Source organism: Pterocles gutturalis, unplaced genomic scaffold, assembly GCF_000699245.1.
Source record: "Pterocles gutturalis isolate BGI_N339 unplaced genomic scaffold, ASM69924v1 Scaffold13066, whole genome shotgun sequence".
NCBI lineage: Eukaryota > Metazoa > Chordata > Aves > Pterocliformes > Pteroclidae > Pterocles > Pterocles gutturalis.
Window position 1 is genome coordinate 1 of NW_010105603.1, and position 16,800 is coordinate 16,800.

The 16,800-nt window shown below is 38.6% G+C and overlaps 1 protein-coding gene across 1 annotated transcript; it reads right to left on the minus strand.

Moving 5' to 3' along the window:
* Positions 1-825: 825 nt before the first annotated feature.
* On the minus strand, positions 826-15,658 carry LOC104460664 (protein patched homolog 1-like). Its single transcript, XM_010087460.1, has 11 exons — positions 15,577-15,658; positions 9,828-10,038; positions 8,446-8,515; positions 8,242-8,333; positions 6,594-6,792; positions 5,831-5,952; positions 4,404-4,551; positions 3,482-3,613; positions 3,015-3,170; positions 2,290-2,388; positions 826-1,011 (listed from the first exon to the last, which is right to left on the minus strand). Exons 1-11 carry the CDS (start codon positions 15,656-15,658, stop codon positions 826-828), a joined length of 1,497 nt encoding a protein of 498 aa, XP_010085762.1.
* Between the last annotated feature and the right edge of the window lie 1,142 nt (positions 15,659-16,800).

The window sequence follows — 16,800 nt, forward strand, 5'->3', positions numbered from 1 at the left end:
GTGTATCACTGATTTGTGTATTTGTATATTTTAATATTATTACTATTATTATCATTATTATAGTAATTATTCTATCCAATTTTATTGTATTTTAATTATTAAATTGTTCTTAACCCACGAGGCTCCTGTCCCTTTGCCCCTTTAAGTCTTTATCTCACCCCCAGAAGGGAGGAGGGTGAGCAAGTGGCTGTGTGGTATTTGCTGCTGCTAGCTGGGTTAAACCATGACAGTATATTATCACAAACAAATACATGATGACAAAGAGAGAAAGGGAGAGAGAGCAATTTATGGCTCAGCACATAAAATTCACATTTTCTCTTAAAGCAGTTGGAATGTAAAATTCTTAACATTTTCTCCAAGTTTGCTAAAATTACACTGGGAGCAAGGCAGTCCAAAATGCTGCAGTAATAATATGGCAAATGCATATTTGCTGCTGTCATTGTACTTTGGTTACAGTTTTTAAGAGCAGCAAATTGGACAAACATGAAAGAAAGCATTAAATTCCTGTTGAGGAATGCTACAGTACACACTGCAATACAGTCTACTCCCGTTGACTTAAGAATGCAAATCCTTCTGGAGGCTTGTTACATACAGGTTAGTTGCATACATCTTGTTTTTTGCACTCAACACAGCTGTAATGTAGCAGGGTATTCTTTCACCTGCTAACAGGATATGAGAGACTCCAGGCATGAGAAATGGGAGGAGCAGAATCAAGGGCAGACAGCAGCTGTTATTACCCAGATCTATGGTAAACATTGATCATATACTGGTTCAGTGAACTACAGCAGGACAGAAGACGGACATTAACACTACCACTAACAGGTATCATTGGCCTTCCATGATGGGACCATGCATAAGAGCTAACAAAATAGCATATAAACTTACTTGGAGTGAAAATGCTCGTAAAGCAGGAATAGGGATTAAGGCAGCCATAAAGAAAGCAGTAACATTGCTGATAGATGTAAGGGCTACACTTGCTCCTGTTCGCTTCAAACATTCACCTGTTCTGTCCTGCAAAACAAACGATGTATCTTAAAAGTCAAGCAAATAAGGTGATGTCCTGCAAATGAAGCGGTCATCCTACAGTAACAGTGAAAAATTATTACAATGAAATTCTGAATACAAGTGTGCATTAGTGAGTATGCAAGAATAAATTACATACTAAGTTTACTGTTCACGAGAAAAGCAGATGACACATGAAATGCTCATGTTTTTCGAGGGCAGAAAGCATCAAAGCTGATTCTAGCTTCAGAACACAAAACTAAATGGGTACTGAGACTGTATCAAACACATCTGTAATTAAGTAGGACGTATTTTCTACCAGGAGACATTTGGTGTTCTCAGACAAAATAAGCATGTATTAACAGCATAGAAGCATAATATAAACTACAGATCTTGAAGAAGTATGTAACAAAACAACCCAAAACCCAGGGACCACACACAAAAATTGCAGAGAAATCAAGATAAACACATGACCCCTTCCCCAGCCAAGAGGCTACTTTGAAGCATATGGAGGTTATAGGAGAGTGAGACTGTAGTGCCTGCATGCCAAACCAGCTGGAAAGAGCACATGGAAGACATTGCTTGTACAAAACAAAATGGACAAATATACATTGCTTTTAAATGGTTTGTACTTTGGATATGAAACTTTGTACTGAGGGTAAAAAGGTCAATAAAAGGAAAGGATCATAAAAGTAACAACATCTTAGATTTCATAACATTAGTATGTTATGCTTTGAAATGTCATGGTCAATTATAAACATCAGAAAAGAAAACCAGAGAAAAATATAAAAAAATAACTCAAATTTAAGGCCGTAACAAATAAGTAAAGGTAACAGTTAATACACAAAAAGTAACGTTTGTTTTCTAGGCTGTCCTCTTTCTTTTCTCTTTAACATTCTTGTGTTCTTCCATTAAAAGCATTCTATCATTTAATTGTCAGACTTGCATTTGAGTTTGTTCCTAAATTTACATCAACTTTTGCTGAATTTTTTGTCAGAATTTGGGTTACGTAGATTAGACTCTAAAGGGCAGCTACAAATTAAAATTTCAGGACAAAATAAATCTGAGACAGTATTTAAAAAAGCTAACATTCAAAAACATTCTAGGATCACATGTATTGCCATAATTTCCTATTTTGACAGAAATAAGAATTTCCAGACCCTAGGAAAAGCTATTGAGAAAAATATGGGGTTTTTTCATCACTATTAATGAATTCTGGATACAGGTATGTTTTCCTATACGAAGGCTTTAGTTTTATCTTCCCCCAAATCCCCACTTTGTCATTACCTCAAATGGGATTCTCTTATTCTGCCCTGTTTCACTAAATGCATGTGCCAGAAGGAAAACATCGTCTACACCAACTCCAAGAGCAAGAAAAGGCAAAACCTTGGGGGAGAAACAAAACAAACAAAAACCAAGAATGTTGTTTTATGATCTGCCATGCAGCTAGCCATTAAATGGCTAATTAAAGCAACTTTTACATTACACTGTACACAAATCCAAGGGTAAAATGAAAATCAAAAGGACGCAATACAGCTATTAACTTTTATTCTGGAATACTGCTGAGGAACTTCCACTATACCATTTACAGGTACAAAATCTCATCAAAAGCAATTCAAGTTTTGGGTAGACAAAGAATATCTGATAATAATTCAAGTTACATTAAAAATATTGCCAGAATTTGAACATCCTGGTATATTCAGATTGCAAGACAAAACCTGCAGCTTCTTATGTACAACTGGATGCCTCCACTCACATTGGGACACAGAAAAACCAATTAACCCAGAGTCTAGTAATTATAAAAACTACATGATACCTGCCTTTTTCTTTAATATAATTTGGTAGCATGATCACTTAATTTCTCACAGCATAAGCTATGAGATAGAAGAAAGGCACAAGTAAAAATCTAGAGCTAAAACACTTTTGCAGCTTTTTTCCCTCAAAGATTCAGTTGCATTAATTTACTAACAGAGTATTTATAATTTAACAGCAGACTTGTGTCTCCTAAATACCTGAGTTGTGGCAGCATTAAAGGAAATTCCAATCAATGAACACAGGCCCAATCCTGCAGCCACTGAGAGTGCAACCAACAAGACTCCTGCCAGCCCCACGGCACCCTGAGACTTGGCACAGTCCCACCGCAGCATTGTTAAACAGGCATAGGCAAGCTAAAGCAGGTGGGGGGTGGGGGGGAGAAGGAGTTGGGAGAAAAAAAAGCAAAATATTAGAATGAATTCTTCTCTGAAAGCTATCTCTCCTCACCCAAAATACACATCCTTACAAACAATTTTAAACAGAATAGACACACCACAGATGTTACACAGAGGAATAGGTAACAAGCCTGAGGCAAAAGCTTATAAACTGTAGTTTTTATTTTTAATATGCCTAAAATGTTCTGGACTACTGATTGGTAACAATAAAGCTGATATTTAAGCCTTGCTCTACTACCATAGGAAATCAAATAAATTTATTTTATTACCATTAGTAAGTAGCCACTAGCTACTCTGATAACACTGACATCAGAAAATGACTTTAGGATGTCATCCAGGGTGGTCGTAGTAAAGGAAAGCACCTTCTGAGTAGAGTTTTGTGCAACACTTTGATGAACAACCTATGCAAAGAAAAATAAAACTTGGTGTGACTGAAGAAAAAATTAAATTACCGTCTTCTACAGCACACATCTGAAATCAACTACTTTTGCCTTAACATTCCTGCAAAAGCTCCCACTCTACACAGATTATGCTGATGATACACAAATGTGTTTGGTATTTATTTCTTGCAAGCTACTGATTATCAGACAATAATTTGCATCCTTCAGGAATGGCTACTGCATTCCCAGCCTATTCCAAACATTTCACTTGAGGCTTCTTCCCATAACTCTGCCATGGATTTGCTGCAGTACAAGTTTTGCTTTCAACCCAAGGCCAGCCATCGCTTCAGGGTGCTTCTCTTTCTCCCTGACTGGCCATTCACAGAGGTCAGAAGCAGCGAAGCAGAGGTCAGAGCTTGGGACACAGAGGCCAGGCACTGTCCCATAGCCCCCCCACCCGGGCTGCTACTGGGAAAGCAACCCATGGGTGGCTAATGTTTTCCAGACACCTTTAGAATAACCATGCCAACCAAAAGCTTTTAAATTCCAGCTAGTTCTTTGGTTACTTCTCAGTCTCAGCAAAGCAAAAATGTCAGCTAGCAAAGACCAGAACCTTAATTGATTCTGATATGTGAATAACCAAGCAGCTTCTTAAATGAGGAAAAAAATCAGCTTAAAAATTGGGAGGCAGTGACTCAGTTCTGGTTTAAGCATCTTCCTCCTTGAATAAATACTGCAAAAAGCTGTGACAGAAGCCAGTGGATCTTAGCAGGGCTTTATACTATGATATCTGGGTTATTTTCAGTTTTACCTCAACATACATCCTCTGCCAGGCTTCCAGAATGGCTGCTGCCTTGTCCTCATTCCAGTTGATATGTGAAACATATTCATAACCCTTGAAGTGCTCATACATTTGCTTAGGAGTCATTAACTGAAACATGGTTTGCAAAGCCTGGGCACTGTGACATGGAGACAAAGGAGAGGACGACGAGACATAAAATTAGCATTTTCAGGAAGTTATTTTCATGGCATCAAGTCCCAAGAAAGACCCTAATGGGGCTCTTGATTTTATAGGGCATTTCTTTGTACTAAAATTGATCAGAGTGTAATTATTCTGCTGTGTATCTGGTGCAGGTATATCGGTCTATGCATGACTCAGGCTGAATCTGGTTTCACTGAAGTTAATGAGAGTTTTGCCATTATTTTCAATAGGATCAGTTTCAAGAGCAGAGAATGTAACCCCACAAATCAGTTATAAAGATCATGATTGATAGATAGATTACTGAGAGGATGCCACAGGAACAGTTATTTCTACGAGATCTTTTAAATGCCACTGGCAATTTGTCATTTGAAGACCCTGGTCTTGTCATCCCTTGGAGAGAAATGCCAGATTAAACTCGTGATGCCTGACAAGCTGTGAGGAGTACACAATGGCAGTAACTATCTATCCTGAATTTCCGCAGCATGCAACTGTATCCAACAATTTTAGAACCTTAAAGAATTATTTTATTTTTCACTAAAAATATATTCTTTGGCTACTTGTTGGAAGAATTATCAATGTTTAGAGTGAATATAAAAAGGGTCAAAATTCATATTAAAAGTTCTAGTAAAAGCTCTCTGTCTTAAATATGTAACAATTATGCTTCATTTAGTTTGGTATGGCCTACATTTTTCAGAACAATTCTATTTCACAGGTTTTTTCCCCACTGAAGTCCAGTGTTCCATGACTTCAAGAAGTCTGAGAAAAAGGGGTTTATCACTCAAAACTGTATTCAAGATGTAGGGACATAAAAATAGACTTTTCTCTGTATTGATCCTGAACAAAAAGTTCTGTGGCGATTTTGGAATTCTGAGATGTCAAATGAATGAGCACACTATATAAATTATTTTTTTCCCTTTTTCGTTTGATCATATTTCAAACATGATCAAAGGTGTTCAGTGCATTAAACCCTGTTTAATGCTTTATACGTACACTCTAAACAACAAAGTTACCAGGAAAAAGCTTTCTTTCTGAGCAACGTACACTAACATTCTGATGTTAGAAGCAGGAAGCACAGACACCTCCTTAAATTTAAACAACTGTCTCATCACTCTTTTAAATTCTCTTCTCTTGAGGCTTGTCATCCTAAACTGGGGTTCATAATACGCATGAAGAGTAGTATATTTTGCATGATCCTCCCCTGTGCCCCAAACTCTAACAAAGAAAAGCTTTGAAATTTTCTTTAAACATTTGTTTACCTGACAAGTTTACCAGAACCGTTCTTGACTGTACCACCTATAATCAATTCCTCCTGCCAATGCATGTATTTTCTTGACAGTCCATAGCATCCACCACTCAAAACAAGGGCTACATCAAGAGGCTAGAAAAAGTTGTAAGGAAGCAATTGATCAGTTTCATAACTTCAGACAAACTCATACCTCTATTTAACACCCAGTGTACTAGAATAACAGATATTAAAGGTGATCCGGGAAGTCTACAAAGAGAAATGTATTCAGCAAATCAAGTTGAACAAATCAGAAGGATACCTGTTGCCCAGACAGCAATTCCTCCAAAGCCTGATGTGATTGATAAAGGGATACGTAAAATTGGGGCCCGTGACTTCAAATTCTTCATAAAAATCAACAAAACTGGCGCTACTTGAAGGAAGGCTTTGCTGTGTTGTGTGAGTGTATAGCAGCAGCCGTACTCCAGCTGTTACTATGTCTGTCTGAGGCATCAGGTTTGCTGAAATGCCACATCAAGATATCGCCACAACCAACCAGTAGCTGACAACTGTCTTCTCACTCTAAATACACCGGATTAAGCATTGCATCACAGAATGAGGGAAAGTTCGTGACTGTGGGCTATCAGCATATAACAGGAACAGAAAAATGACAGCACTCAAGACAACGAGCTACATATTGCTTGGAAGACAATGGCACCTTTTTCCCTCTGACCTCCCCACTCCACCCCTGGCCTGGCCTCCCTTGAAAAGATATGCACAAGGACAACCAAACTTACTTTGGTGGAATTTTTATTGGGAGCTGTGATTGGGCAATCGGGATCAGCAGGATTCAGGCAGGGTCGATCCATATAACCATGACCAACCTCTGCTTTATTCAGCATTTCTTCCCAGCTCTCCACTTGGTAGTTTATTTTCTTTAACTCTTCCAAGAATTCTAAGGGGTCAAAGTTGATCCACTGCAAAGGAGGCTTCCCTCTGCAAGACAAACCAGAAGCAAATGACACATACACAAAAAGACAAAAGAAGGACTGAAACAAACATACTTTAAAAAACAGTATTTGCATAAATAATTGAGTTATTTTCTGTTACAAGTTAACACCTTTTCTGGTAAGGTTGTTTCATAAAATGTAAGGCATGTTTTAATTATATTTGTTTATGACTTTCTCTTGCAGCCCAGTTGTAATTTTAACAAAAATACTAATTTCTTACAAAGTTATTGTAAGAACAAAACAGAATAGTCATATGCTAAAAATACTTCAATTTAGAAGGAAAGCAAAACAAATCACCAAGCACCTAAACAACAAAAAAGCAGTCAACTGCTGCTTCAAAGAACTAGGGGGGGAAGGGGAGAGGGAAAGAAGAGAGGAGGCTGAGAAAAGAAAGCCTTTCTCATAGTATCAGATTACTTCTTGCTAGTCTAATAATCATCTTGCAAATGTAATCAATCAATATAGCTGATCTTTGTTTATCTATAACAATTCTGCGCTCCTTCAAATGCCCTGGCAGCTTGAATATCAACCATCAAGCTTTCCTGCTACCATGGCTGTCACCACTATCACTGTCACTTCTCCCACCCCCCACTTCTGAATTTGTGATGTTGACAGACTAGAAAGGCATTTGGCTGCCTTATTCTGTGGTTCAAGCCACACTGTATCTGCTTAACCAGGCTTAAGTCATTATTCCGAATCTCCCAACCAGAAAACACAAACCCCCTTATTTCCCCATCTAAAACTGTACACTAACGGTTAGGAGATGGCAATTGCAAATTGCTTTTACAGAGACATGCAAACCAGGACAGAAACAATAACTCAAATGCTAACTCTTGCATAATTAACAGAAAATGCCTGCACAGCTTAACAATTAACTTTTTAAAGGATTCAGGGCATATAATATCACACTTGTAAACTGTGAGAAACCACCCATAAAAGATACTATATGGTTTCTTTAATGATCTCATAAGCAAAGGATTTTTTCTTTATTCCTCAGGAAGACCTGAGATTTAACCCAAGATGTTTTCTTAGGAATAAAATTCACAGACAATCAGTGTTTTTATATTTTATGGGAAAAAACAAACAAACAAAAACCCCATCAGAAACAAGTTTCTTTCATCCCCCTCCCCCCCCAAAAAAAGCCATAAAATTCTTAAAGCTTGAATTCAGAACTTACATTTTATTTTGCATGCTAGCAGAACGGGAAAAATAGCATAGGATTTAAATCAATGCATACAAACCATCTTTTAGAAACAGGAAAATCTTTATTCAATTAAAAAAATCCATGCATATTTTCTGTAGAGACACTCCACTTTATCTTTTATTTTTCTGTTAAACAGAATCTGAATAAACAATGGGAATGCAACTGAAAAATCACACACAGTTATACAATTAAAATCAGTCAGACCATGAAGTTATAAAAAAACATGCTTACAATAGATAGGCTGTTCCTGACTGTAGCTTTGCTCCCTCCCAGAAGCAGTCCAAAGGAGTAATAATTAAGCAAGGATAAAGATATTCTATGATCTGTCAAAATCAGAAAGGGGAAAAACACAGTTATACTAGAATATATTCAAAGCAGCACAAGCTGAATCATGAGAATACACAAATCTTATAACTAAATGCCTGCTACACATACCTGGTCCATGTAACCTGCTTCTGTGATGAGTTCTCCTGATTTGTAACACAAATGTTCCAATTTCCACCGTCTGTAAGAAAAATAAAGAACAAATATTTTTTTTCTTCCACCATTACTGAAAAGTTATTCTAAAAATGTAACAGATGTTTAAAATTGCAACTCATACACACATATCATCCTCAAGCAGCAAATCACTGAAAAAAGCAAGTACTGTTTAGCAGAGATATACTACACCTCACAAAAAAAGCAAAAGCCTTTATTTTTCTAGTTACAGACTAGATGCTTGTTCAGTTATTCTCACATCCTCTATAAAACTCTTTAAAAATTATGGAGCTGCTTTTGGATGAACAGGCTAGTCAACACATGTTAAAGGGACAGAAATATGTCTTTGTATAAATGTGATCACTTGTGACTTAAGATATCGCTCAGTGACACAAGTGAGAGAGAAGCCCACTCCAGCTCAGAGGACTAGAATATTCCCAGCTGACCCACACATGCAGGAGCAAAGAAACCATTAGGACTTCTGCCTTCCTTTTTCACCTGTGTTACAACTCCCACTGCCATGACTTCTAACACCTTAGACAAGGCAGGAGCTGGGCAAAGATAATTGGATCCTCGCCATTAGTTCACTGAAGCATCAGATGGATGTGCTGAAAAGATGTGTTGAAAGACGGAGGGCTTCATGCCTCACAGGCAGCACCCCTAGACACATCATCATGTAAGCAGTAACCCTGGAGAAACCACTTTTCAGGGAGACATCTCACTAGCCCAAAGCTGGTACCTTAGAAAGGTGCACCTTTATTATTTTGTTGGACAACACAACTCCCACCCTTCAGTACATGCACACAGACACTCTGAAGGCCAACTCTATTGTGTCTATGTTATTAAACAGCTATTATTCCACCCACTGCCGTTTCCCACATGCCTGCATTTCCCTTTATATCCAAACTAGTGGAAAGATAGTAACACGTGTCACTGTTCATAGTTACTATGTACCTCGTGATGGTGTCAGTGAGTGAATTCAACCCTAATATGGATGGATTTTCAATGTAAGGAATTGCATCCATAAGGTCCTATGCTTAAGAGCACAGACATCAATCACTCCTTTCTCAAGACAAATACTCGATACTGTAGCACTGCTCATAGGGGTACATTCTCAATCTCTTCCAGCACCACTTACCCCATTTTATTTGTTAAAAGCCAACTTGTTACTGCTGTCATGCCACAACGTCAAGTATCAAAAACCAGTGACATTCAAATCAAAACACAGCCCTAAGGGACAGGCTCTGAAGTGCTAACCATTTAAAAATACATGGAGGGAAGAATATGCCCACTTTTTAGATGTTACAGATGATCAAGAAAAGTTTTGCCTTTCCCCTTACCTGTTATACATGTAGACATGTACTCTGCTGGCTTGAAGCGCAGAGTCAAGGTGCTGTCGGAGTGCTTCTGTTGTTAGTACATTAGCACCATCTTCCTGTGGAGTCTGGATCATGAGCTGGGGGTTAAACATGGCCTCTTCTCCAATCTTCTGCCGTGTGTAATTTAACTCCCGACTCACTCGTCCACCAACTGATGGATAAATATCAACAGCTTTATATTAGCCAGTAACTGTTTATTCTGTATTCACTCGATGAGTACACTCCAGTCAGAAAAAATTTGACCATGTGCATGGAGTATTCTGTCTCAAACTGATCACAGTGTAACTCTACAACTAATAACAACCTTATTTTAGTAACATTGCAACAAAAATCATATTCCTTATTAAAATACCATTACCTCTACTGCACTAAAACCTTGATGCGCAAACTGGGGCCTCAAACAGTTTCTTCTACATTATAACCAATATCCCATATGTAAAAATTAAAAAAAAATAAAGAAAAAAGAAAAACCTTTTCCTCCCAGACCAGACCAAATACTATGTTACAATTTCTTACATTTGTATAAACAGTCTGCTCCAATAGCACATTTCAAGATAAATGGATTTAATTTACACTCTTCTCCTAAATAATCTGGCAAAGGCAGAAGGAGAATGTTTCTCTTCAGTTACAAAAAGAGAGAAGGAAAAGAGTGAGCGTGAGTACTTCTTTCAGCCTTAAATAAAAAAGAAAAAATACCATGTTCACATAAAAAGATGTAGTTTTGAGTGTAGCAGAAAGGACTGTCCACAGCTAATTTACCCCAGTGGTCCAGTACCTGCATAACATGCTGTGATGCAGATCATTCATGCGCAATATCTGTTTTCAGACCCATGTGAGCTGACAAGCATGCTCCATATTAAAAGACTGTGGGGGAAAAAAAAAAAAACACACACCAAGAAAAAAACAAAAAGGCAGAGGGAGACTGCAAAGTGGACAGGCTCTAGAGGAAGACATATTTAATTTGCCTTGCCAGAAAATATTACATGAGAATGGAAAATTATCTTCCCTCTTACAAAAACGCATTTAGTTAGAGTTCATATACTTTATATAACCTCCCCTGTAGACTCTCTAGAAAATACATGTGGGAGGCGGGGTCAATTAATTCAGCCCACTAGCTGAATCAAGACCACATCCAGAGGAGGAGGACAAGAATACCACCAACATGTTGTTTCCATCCCTTACAATTTATTACCTTTATTGCTCTGCTAAATCCAACCTATAGACCTGGTCTAATTTGTTAAATTTTTTTCAGTCCCAGTCAGCTTGGCACTGGTGATCTGAATTGTTGCCAAAGTTTAGTTCTGCAACAGTGTGAGCAGAAATTAGGCATGTACATCTATCTCTTCCCAGGTCATATAACAGAAGACCAATCTGTAGCCAGTCGGCAGTGTGGGAGATGACATTCACTTTTTCAATAACTTGGGCCCTCGATCCACCCATAACCCCTCTGGGGCTAAAAGGACCACCAGGCAAGAAGCTAGGCCCCTACATGGTAAAGGCTGTCAGTATGAGACCCTCAACAATTAAACCATACAGTCATTCTGGCATGAAGCATTGCATAATTTCTAGTTCAAAAATTCTTTAAAGAAATAAGTGTTTCCACAACACACTCCATTTTTTCAGCCTATCACATGTGGCATTACCTCCTTCACACCAAGTAACAGTGACTAGCTCACAGTAAGAAAAACATAAAAATCAAAGTACAACTTCCTCACCTTGAGTCCCTTTATACCTTCTTAGCATCCCTCTTACTACAGTGAGAGAAGATACAATCACTGAGCCTGCATATGCATGGTAGCAAAAAGCCGCTGTTAATTTTTATCAAGAATTAAACCCTAAAAATACTTTCAATTATCAGGCTCACATTCATGGCTCACTGCCTTCTTTGTTCAGCAAGCAGTAGTCTAAGGTACGCTAATAAATTTTGCTTCATCTTACAGAAATATGGGGTGCAGGTAGGGAGCAGAGTTATCCTAATGTGTATGTCTTGGAACCAGAGCTTTCTTTTGCAGTCCTTTACACTGTAAGTAATTCCAAAGACAAAATGTCTCTCTCCTTCTTTTGTCTCTCAATGCCAGCCAAGACAATAAAGCCCCAATTTTATGAGTATTGTGGAGTCTACCACAAACTTTTACTCCTGGTACTATATTCCCTCCCATTCCACCCACACTTTCCTTTTGAATTTAACCAGGACTTGAAGCAACAAATCATACTTCATGCAAGACAAAGGGGAACATTCCTATCTCTCCTGAAAGTGACCAACTGTTTACTATCAACAGAAATGATTGTTTCCTAATCAAGGTCTTGTCAAACCACATTAACTTCACTGAACCAGGCAGATTTAGCTAATCAAAACTGCATCACACAAGTCAGTCAGAACAGAACAGAAGCTGGTTTTTTTCCCCTTTTAACATTCAAAACAGGAATAGCAAAACCATCACAGAAGGTGGGTGCACATTCTAGGACCCAGCAGCAGATCTGCTCTGCATTCTTCTTAAGGCATTACATCATTTAATTATTTCTTTGATGGGTCCATTATGTACATTTCTTCAGCAGAATAGGGTAAAGATAATTCCACAGGGAAATGTAGATACTTTATACAATGTAACACTCAGGTACAAAGAAATTATAAATGCAGATTGCAAAGGAAAATTGACTGCCAAAGTCAGATTATGTGAAAACATACAGATAAATCAGAAGCAAGTGCATACATCCATGGCCTTTCAACACATCAGAAGTAATACAGAACAAAAGGCAAAGAAAAAAAAAAAAATTTAACCATTTCCACCAGTTAAGTTTTCATCTATACTAACTGAAAGTTTGCAAAGATTACTGAAGGCTGCCATAACCAGAGATCTTAAGCCTCCACAATCAGCAGAATCAGCTGAATATGCACTTTTTAAAAATCAAGCGCTCTTGTTGCCTTTTTTTTCCCCCCAGACTATCCACAGCTGGTGGGGAAACCACTAAAAATGTTGCTGAAATGTACCTGAAGCCTCTGGCCTCATTGTGCTGAAGATATGCAATACTATGCTCAACACTTGCACACTCTGCACAAAGTCATTCCTTACACTTGTAAGAAAAAAAAAAAAAAAATCACTCATTATAGTCATCATAGGATTTCCACACTATAGAACAAACGATGTAATGGAAAATACAACCCATTAACAAAATGCTGGAGTTTTGTGGTCTTCCTTTATAGACTTTGTTTCCTTATATTTGGTGACAATAACATTTTACAGTCAAAATACTACTGACTTAAATTGTATGTATGGCATACACTACTGATGCTTCCCATTTTATTCCATATCAAAGACAGAACTATTTCACTTCAATATTCTGGTGACAAAATCCACACATCACTCTCCTTTTTCAATATATCAATGCCACTTGATGGCATTCAATCCTTTATTACATGATTCCTTATGATTTAGTGCCTAGACAGCTGAGTTGGTGTACACAAATTCCTACAAGCCAAAATGCTGATACAAATAACAGATTAGTATATTGTCTCATGGTCAGTGGTTACACACTGCAGCCATTTGTACACTATCCTTCCAGTAGTCATCAGATTCTGGGTGTCTGCCTACTAGAAAAGAGATAGTAAGCCATCTGTACAATTTAGCTAACAAATTAAAAATAAAGGAAAAAGAAAATCACAACAAAGTTATAACACCAGTGTCCTGGCACCATTTCTTGCTTAATGTATCAGTTTCTAATTCTCAAGAATATGTTTGGAGGCCAGTGTTCAAGATGAGACAGTTTTACTGACAACACCTTTGTTGCTGCGCAACACTAACATCTTGTTAAATACCTGGTTTTTTTTTCAGAAAAGAGGAAAATGTCTTCCCCCCCCCCCAATATCCACAGGCTTCCCTCTTTACTCTTTGCCAGAACATGTGAGATCTGGCTTGAGCAAGTCAGCATCATGTACTGTTAAACTTGCTGCTGCTCCACCTGAAATTCCCCACTGATGTGAATGAAAGCTGGTCAAGGTACTAAATTCTTTGCTCTTCTGAAGGGCCTGAAGAGAGCAGTATTGTCAATATGGACACTGGGTTGCTAAGAACTATGTAAGGACCACCATGTTTCCCTACCCCAAGAGCAATGAACAGCTGTCAGATGGCAACTAGTTTTAGTCATCCTCAACTTGAGGCAGACCTGAACTCATGACCTTGAGGTGAAAGGCTCTAGCTCCCATTACCAAGCACTGGGGTCAGAGTCCCCAGTGTTTCAATCATCACACATTAAAATGCTTTGGTGCAACTTAAGAGAGAAGCACCCAGAAGAACAGAACTGCTTGTTTCTAGTGTACATTTGCACAACACTGATGCACCCTCCAGTGACATAAGAGTGAAGCCGTATTTGTTTTCACTGGAACAATTTCTGACAGATTTCCTTCCACTGACTTACTAACAATTTCAAAGCTACTGGGTCATTCAGCTCTCATACTTATTTCTACTGTGAATGTCACTGTCTTACCTACACCCTTCTCACAATTAGCATTCAAAATTTACATCACATTACATCAACATGCTTATAAAGAACTCCGGAATGCACCACCAGGAACTACAGTCCCTTCCACAAGGAGCAGTCTCAGGAGTAAGTCTGTCCTCTGCTACACTAAGAGATCAATCCTAAATGAAGCCATGAGTGACAGTCAAAAATCAGTGCTTGTTAATTTACCGTCTGGTTGCTCAAAAGGCATGAAATATTTCTTTTTCAGAAAATCTTAAAATGTTTCATTTCAGGTTACTGGAATTGTATCATCTAGCCTGAGGTTTTGTTATTTTTCTCAGACATGAACACTACCTCTATTGACCACTCAATAGTTACTTTGTGTGCAACTGTGTAACAAGTACCTAAGTAGAGAGGGAGCTCTCTCTGAAGAACATTTATGAGAGCCAAACCCTTGGGATAAAAATGCTTGCATACCGATGGGGAGGACAGATTTTGAGAAACCAAAGCCCAGATTTCCAGAAATACCTACTGGTTTTGGAGCCTAAGTTCCACTGTGAGAATCCTGAGGTGCATGAATGGAGCAAAATTTTATAGAGAACCTCCCTTCTGAAGACTATGGGCCTTAAAGTGTTGCCACTTGAGCACTTGCCAGGCGGAGCACACACTTCTGCTTTGTTTTTAAGTGCTTTTTTGTTTGTTTTTTCAAACTTCTGTTTTGAAAAAAGCAACAGCATCTTTTTCATTTTTCCATATAAATGTGTAGCATTAGAGCAATCCAGCCCAATCTTTCCACAGTGACAACTCAAAGCAACAAAATTCTACCTCTAATAGTCATGGTCACCTCACACAAACAATGTTTTCATTTCATCCCTCCAAAAGATGTTGACCCTTTTTGATAAATCAGATGTGTAGATCAGGACCCCTTACAACGCTTACATTATGGCCTGAGCAACAGCCAATGCAGGCAACAGCTGCAATTTGCAATACCTGTTAACACCACAACAGGAACCAAAGCAAAATAGGAAATAAAACACTTCATGGCTCAGCAACCATGCAAAACCAAAGACTGAGATTAGTATCCCAGTGTGTTCACCTAAATCTCAGCCTTTATCAATCAACCCAAAAGCAGCAGTTTGCAGAGAAAGCCAGGAACAGCCCATACTTGCAAGGAAGCCAGACAGGCCCCCCGCTACAGGATGTGCTCCACCCTGGGCAAGTGCTGGGGAGAGCTGCAGGCACCTTGCCTTACCTTCCTTTAGCACCCTCTCCGTGCCGGGATGGGAACCAGGAGGGGTCTTTGTCCTCATACCTTTCTCCTTGTCATCCCACATAGCCTACCTCCCTCAACTCTGACTGCTGTTAAGGGCTTCCTTCTACTCCACCTCCTCACGTAGTCTCTCCTTGTGCTGTTCCCCTGTGCATCTCTATTACACATGTATACGAGTGTTACTCAAAAACTACAAAATAAACTACTTTCAGATCATCACAATAGCATGTAGATATGCCAGCCAGCCAGAGCTTTGGCTCCCTGTTGTAACTGTGTACCAGGATTAGAAGTGTTCACACCTACCATGTAGCAGAAGGTAGTACCTCATGAAACCCATGACAGTTTCCACTTTCATTGACAAAGGAGCATAGACCTCGTGACAACAAAACATAGCAGCCAAGTACCACTCACACAGAATCGAAACCTCCTCTAAAGAAACTGAGATAAATTGCTGAAGTTCTCTGGCAAATATGAAGATTACCCTGCCTCTTCTTGGGCACAGAAAAATAATGGCCTTTTGATTTAAAGCTTCCTGTTCCTCTCTAGGGAGTTCTGACTTCACGTTCTCTCAGATGTTTGAGCTTGTCTGTGCTGCTCTTTGTCAGTAACAGAATATAGTCTTCCTGCACACAGACAGCATTAGTTAGCGTCCCGACAGAAGAGCAAGGAAGACAGCACCTTCCTCAGAATTGCCATTCTCTAGGCCTGACTGTCAGAGTTTGCTGGGAGGAAGTGCAAAACACTGTCCTTGAAGTTTATGTTTAGTCAGTACAAGAAACGGGACTCCTTGGCATGTGCACTTCTTTAAACTTTTAAAATGCTGTCCACTTGTAGAGTCAGAACTGCTATTGGTTTACATGGTTGATCTCTGAATTTATTAACTACTGACTGTAAGACATTATTATATATTTGATATATCCGATATTCTAATGAAGCTAAGAATAAACTCTCAGAAATCCGTAAGGATTACATTACAAAAAAGCTTTAGCTACCTGCAATAATTTTCGTCTGATCACTTATGTAACTATGCAAAATAAAGACTTCATAGGGAGTGACTGAAATGGAGCTACCAAAAAAAAAATCTGTTGAGAAATGATAAGCTTACAAGAGCTAGAACACAGTGGTAAGCAATCAGCGTCTTAAAGAGATTGCATGGTTGTTCAATGGACTGTGGAACAGCTCAATGAAAAATTATCATCTTTATCA

Bases quoted from the DNA above. Each gene is read 5' to 3' on its own strand.
- LOC104460664 (XM_010087460.1), bottom strand. From the start codon at position 15,658: ATGTGGGATGACAAGGAGAAAGGTATGAGGACAAAGACCCCTCCTGGT. The intron at 5,953-6,593 runs GTAAGTTTGGTT...AACTTTTTCTAG, and splicing joins CCAATAAAAATTCCACCAAA to CCTCTTGATGTAGCCCTTGT. The intron at 4,552-5,830 runs GTAAACAAATGT...TCCATGTCACAG, and splicing joins GGTTCTGGTAAACTTGTCAG to TGCCCAGGCTTTGCAAACCA.